This window comes from Rhinopithecus roxellana, chromosome 19 (assembly GCF_007565055.1).
Source record: "Rhinopithecus roxellana isolate Shanxi Qingling chromosome 19, ASM756505v1, whole genome shotgun sequence".
Classification (NCBI taxonomy): domain Eukaryota; kingdom Metazoa; phylum Chordata; class Mammalia; order Primates; family Cercopithecidae; genus Rhinopithecus; species Rhinopithecus roxellana.
The window spans coordinates 7335977-7341589 of NC_044567.1; the positions used below are offsets into that span (position 1 = coordinate 7335977).

The window sequence follows — 5613 nt, forward strand, 5'->3', positions numbered from 1 at the left end:
GGCTGCAGCCCCAGCTCCCTTTGCATGTGGCTACGGGAGAAGAACATGACTGTGCTGCTTCCTTTACTGGCTGCCCCCACCCCTCCTCCCAGGGCCCAGCCCCTGGCCTTTTCTGGGATCTAAGAGGGGAAGCAGCAATGACACCCTCAAGCACGAGCTCCCCTCCTTCCCCTCTGGAGGACAGTGCCAAAGCAAGTCCCCCTTCTCATTTCCTCACTCAGATACATTCTTTCTTGCTTTGAGATTCCCCCTTGGTATGCACTAGAGAACCTGGGTAAGGACCAACGAATCACTAGGCAGTTCCATCCAGGTGTGTCCCTAAATAGCATGCGTTCATGACTCTGGCTCACTTTATTTTTGGCCCCAGGTCAGGTCTCCCAAAGGGTTTCCCAGCAGTCACTTCAGAGTCTCCTGCAGAGTCACCATCAAGCAGACCTCTTCCTTGGGAGGCCGTGTCGTCACTCCAACCCTTGACTTCTGGTATCACCATCTCCTGTCACCTGGGCTCCAGTCTCTGTCTGATGGCCTCCAACAGGACATCAAAGCATAGCTACCAGTTTGAAGGTGCCCTCTGGCTTGGCAGGAACCACGTGGACAAAAGTCTTGTAGAGTACAGCACCCTTGGGCAGCCTGGTGATCAGATCCACAGCCTCCGTGTTTCTGGGATGAGGCACGAAGACCTCCTTAGTGTAGCGGACTATCCCCTCTTCCAGGGCATACAGACATTTATTCTTCCCAAGACCCACCTGCAACACACAGACCTGGTCAGCTGGTCAGCGAGGTGGTCCATCCCAGAATTTTGGGACAGACTTCTCACACAGAGCCACCACGCCCTGGGGCCGAAGAGGGGGATCAGAGAGTGCCATCTCAGGTTCCCTTTCCCACTGGCTGGCACTTCTAAACCTTCTGCTTCTTTACTGACTCATAACAAATGAGGGAAAAGAAAGCTCCAACAGCCAACGTGGGTCACTGTTCAGTCCCAGGGGGCTGTTACCTGGAGCCATGTCTATGTAGCTGGTCAGAAGCCACAGTGGACAGATCCCAACACCCAGGAAGATGCCCTAAATCTTCACTTAAGACTTAAACAACACTAGAACTGTCATATTAGAACACTAGTTTGATGTAAATTTTCATCTAGGTAGTGATTTATAAAGTTTAGGCTCTATGGAAAATATAGACCAAAGCTGTATGTATAATGCATATACTAATAAAACAATCATACTATTGCATCAGCTAATACCCATGTAAGCCCTTTAATACACATTAAGTCATTTAATCCTCACCTTGTAAAAGAGGTATTATCTCCAACACCATTTTTCAGATGAGAAATACAAAGCAGAGAGGTTAAACTATGTTGTATGTATAGTTTTTAACCATATTTTTTAGCTTTTTCTTTTAGAACTTCAGGCTGGGTGTGTGGCAAATTTTACCCAGGTAGTCCAGCACTATTCTGTCTCTCTGATTAAAAGAATGGGCTCTGGAGCCAGGATGTCTGGTTCAAATACCAGCACTGCTACTTACTCCTGTGTGGTCTTAGGCAAGTTTACTTCACTGTGCCTCCGTTTTTTTCATCTGTCAAATGGGGATAATATTAGCTACTTTACAGGATCAATTTGAGGATTAATGGTCAACAATCATAAAGGGCTTAGAATACCGTCCAGCTCAAAGTATGTTAGCTTTGATTGTTGTTGACATAGCTACACATCTAATGCCTTAAGTTCTAAAAGGTAAAGCTACTACATATAAAATTATCCAAAAAGGGGTGAGGGAGGGGAAACTGTTTACAAAGGAAACTAATATTTAAAATAATGTGAAGAGTATAGTATCATTCTGTCTCTGTAACAAAGAACTGTCCTACCCTATAAAAATGATGCCAACTTGCTGAAACTGAAATCCCCACCTGGTATGAACCTAATTTCTGGCACACTGAATTCTATTTCACTAAATTCAAGCTATCTTTCAACCATCTACACGTAAGTCTATGCAAAGGGAGGGGTCTTATAATGAAAAACTAATAAATTGAAATTAGTTTCCCAAGAATAAAATAATATTTTAGATATCTTGTCCTCCAAGAACTGAGGGTTAGAAAGAAGAACCAAGAATACCAGGCCAACGCAACACCAAAGCAAACCATAGTGATCTGGAAGTTAGGCAGACCTGGTGCAAATCCCAGCAGTCACTTGCTCCTTCCACCCCCTCTAAGTCTCTGGTATTTCACCTGTAAAATGGAGACAATACCCACCTCACAGGGATGCAGTAAGGAAGAAATGAGATGGTGTAGGCATGGGAATCAGCACAATGCTTGCCATTTGGTAAGCACCCAATACATGCAACTGTTACTACCATGCTTAGGGACGAGGAGAGGTCATCCTAGAAAAGGAAAAAGGGGGCAGCAACAGAGCAACTCACATGGGCACCTGGGTGCCAGCGGAAATGGCGCTGTGTTCCAATGATGTTCCCAGCATGAACATAGTGACCTAGAAGAGAAGTCCACAGTGATTGGGGCAGCACAGCAAACTACCAAGAAAACAGGATGGCCCAAATGCTGCATACCAACTTCCAAGCCTGCCCCTGGCCAAAAACAACTCCCAGACAGTCCAACACAAGCATTGCAGGATCTGCCACCCAGCAGCTCTTATCTCTAATTGCATGGTTATGGCTCACACCCACCCACCCTATGACCCTTCCTCAGGTCTTATCTGTTCCTTTAATCGGGAGCCAATTATGATGGTGAGGAAGAACAGGGCCAGGAACATGCAGGGTTCTTCTGCTCTCCTAAGGAACATCAGGACAGGGTGCAGTTGGGAAGCGGAAGCCAAGGCACATCCTCACCTTCCATTTTCTTCATGCCTAGGCGTTTGCCTGATGACTTTCCACCAAGGTTTCTGGAGCTACCACCCGTCTTCTTGGATGCATATCTGACAGCAAGAGCTGTAGCACGAGTGGAGCTCAGCAAGGATGTAACTGCAAAGAAAACAGAAACACTGTTCAGACAGACAGGCTCAAACTATTTCTGCCTCAATGGGCCACATGCTGAGAGGTGAGAGGTGGTGGGGAGATGAGAAAGATGTGTCAGGGGAGCAGAAGTGCCACTGAGTATATTAGTTCTCAGGGAATACCTGTAGGTCCTTGGCTTTCTTCTTTTGGGGGAGGGGGCGGGGGAGCAGTGAAACATAAATGGAAAAAAATAAACATCATGTGTTCTGGGTCCTGACACATTTAGTCTAAATGTGCTGAGGAGAAATGGACACCACAGAGCTGCCTGCTTCAGAGGCTCACTCACCCTCATGCACCACGGAGGGGACAGAACAGACTTGGGAAGCCCAGCATATCCAGAGAGGCTTCTGTTTCAGGCTCACTCATGACTTTTTCTTTTTTTTTTAAGACGGAGTTTCGCTCTTGTTGCCCAAGCTGGAGTGCAATGGGCACAGTCTTGGCTCACTGCAACCTTCGCCTCCCGGGTTCAAGCAATTCTCCTGCCTCAGCCTCCCAAGTAGCTGGGATTACAGGTGTGTGCCACCACGCCCGGCTAATTTTTTGTATTTTTAGTAGAAACGGGGTTTCACCATGTTAGCCAGGCTGGTCTGGAACTCCTGACCTCAGGTGATCCCAAAGTGTTGGGATTACAGGCCTCACCCATGAGTTTCTCAGCTATTCACTCATCCACTGCTCACCAAATACTAGTAAACCAAAAGGGTGGCTGGTCTGAAGGTGGCTCCCGCAGGGTCCTGGCCATTTCAGAAGGCTGGGCTCTTTCTTCTCAAAGCACATCAAGCAGAGGTCCAACCATGACCCACACACTGCCCTTGTTAATCTGACCCCTCTATACTCATTCCAAAGTGCTCAATAGTATTCATTTGAAAAAGTAAAACGAACTAAAATTCATACTAAGATGGTAGTCCCTTGCTGTATGACAAGCTTAGGGGTGCAACTCCTTGCCTGCAGGTCTCCAGACACAGCCATGATTTAAGGCCCATGCCAGTGTCTTTAGAGAAGCTTTATGGGTCTCTGGAGCCTGTAAGTTCAGAGTTCCTGAAGCCTGGGTTTCTGACATTTCCATGACAACACAAGCTAGCTGGAGCAAAGGACCAGAGATAAGTACTCAGAAAGACAACAAGTTAAATGCCCAGCACCAGGATCTACCTACCTTTAAACATCTATTCATTCATTTACATACTAACTAAGCTCAGGAGCTGGGCTTTTACTTTACTTACATTATCTCATTCACAAATCTTTGCTCTTCACCCTACTCCCCATCCTCCTCCTCAAAGTAAATGGTGCTACCATTCAGCCAGTTGCTTAAGCAGAAACCACAGTCACCGCGGATTCCTTCTCTTTGCTGACCTCACATATTCAATTCACCAGCAAGCTCTGTGGATGCTAACTCCAAAACAGGTCTCAAATTCATCCATTTTCCTCCAAGTTTACTGCCACCACAAACGTCTTGGCTAAATCATCTCTGCTCAGAGCTATTACGGCTTTCCATCTGATTTCCTCATTTCCACTCCTATTCCCTTTAAATTTACATAACAGGAATAGTTTGCTTCTCAAAATGTAGAACTGGCTCAAGTCACTCTCCTGTCCCTCACTCTACATAGGGCTAGGTCTCCTGTCATTCTTTTTTTTTGGGGGGGGGGTGGGGATAGGGCCCCATTCTGTCACCTAGGCTGGAGTGCAGTGGTATGAACATGGCTCACTGCAGCCTCGATCTCCCGAGCTCAGGTGATCCTCCCACCTCTGCCTCCTGAGTATGTGAGACCACAGGCAAGCGCCACCACACTCAGCTAATTTTTGTAACTTTTGTAGAGACGGGGTTTTGCCATGTTGCCCAGTTGGTCTTGAACTCTTGGGCTCAAGCGATCCGCCCGCCTCGGCCTCCCAGTGTTGGGACTACAGGCAGGAGCCATCATGCCCCGCCTCCTGTCGTTCTTTAGTTCTTAAATGTTATCTCCTCAGAAGACTTCCTTCACCGTTCAATCTAAGAAAACACACACACACTCATTTTCTTTCTTCACAGCACTTGCCAGTTTACAACTACCGTATGTGTTCATTTATTGGCTTATGCACCAGAGAGAACCGTTCGGGGGCTAGAAGCCATGTCTTCACGTTTTCTGCTGATTTTCTGAACACCTACCGCCGTGTCTACCACAAAGTAAGACCTCAATCTGTTGAATTGAATAGATTAATTTTTTAATCCCCAATGTGCCATTGTTACTAATACTTATATAGAGAAAGGATCCACCCAAACCCCCAACCGCCAAGGAAGCCGTCCGTGCTCCCGAGGCAGGGGAAGACCAAGTGCTCCTCCAACTCCCCCACTCATGGTTCCACCCAGGATGTGTCACGTGACCAGCGACAGCGTCCCTCAAACCTGGAGTGGCCTCGCCCCGCTCTGACTACTGCGAGGACACCTCCCCTCGCATCCAGGGTCCTCCGCGGGGATCAGTATCACCTCCTTCTCTCCCTGCGGGAGCTCCACTCTGCTTCCCCGCCTCGCCCAGCTCTGACTACTGCGTCCCATTACCAGCTGTCCGGGTCCTCAGCGCCAGCACCACAGACGCCATGCTTGCGTTCACTCACTTCCGGTTTCGGAAAGGTTCTACTTCCGCTATC

General features: G+C 47.7%; 1 protein-coding gene across 2 annotated transcripts; it reads right to left on the reverse strand.

Annotated features, from left to right (window-relative positions):
* Positions 1–305: 305 nt before the first annotated feature.
* On the reverse strand, positions 306–5601 carry MRPL27 (mitochondrial ribosomal protein L27). 2 transcript variants are annotated; one of them, XM_010386131.2, is made up of 4 exons: positions 5525–5601; positions 2833–2964; positions 2410–2477; positions 306–746 (listed from the first exon to the last, which is right to left on the reverse strand). In XM_010386131.2, exons 1-4 carry the CDS (start codon positions 5562–5564, stop codon positions 540–542), a joined length of 447 nt encoding a protein of 148 aa, XP_010384433.1. In that variant the 5' UTR covers positions 5565–5601; the 3' UTR covers positions 306–539. The 2 variants fall into 2 exon arrangements, with proteins under 2 accessions (XP_010384433.1, XP_010384435.1); XM_010386133.2 differs by having other exon boundaries at positions 312–660.
* Between the last annotated feature and the right edge of the window lie 12 nt (positions 5602–5613).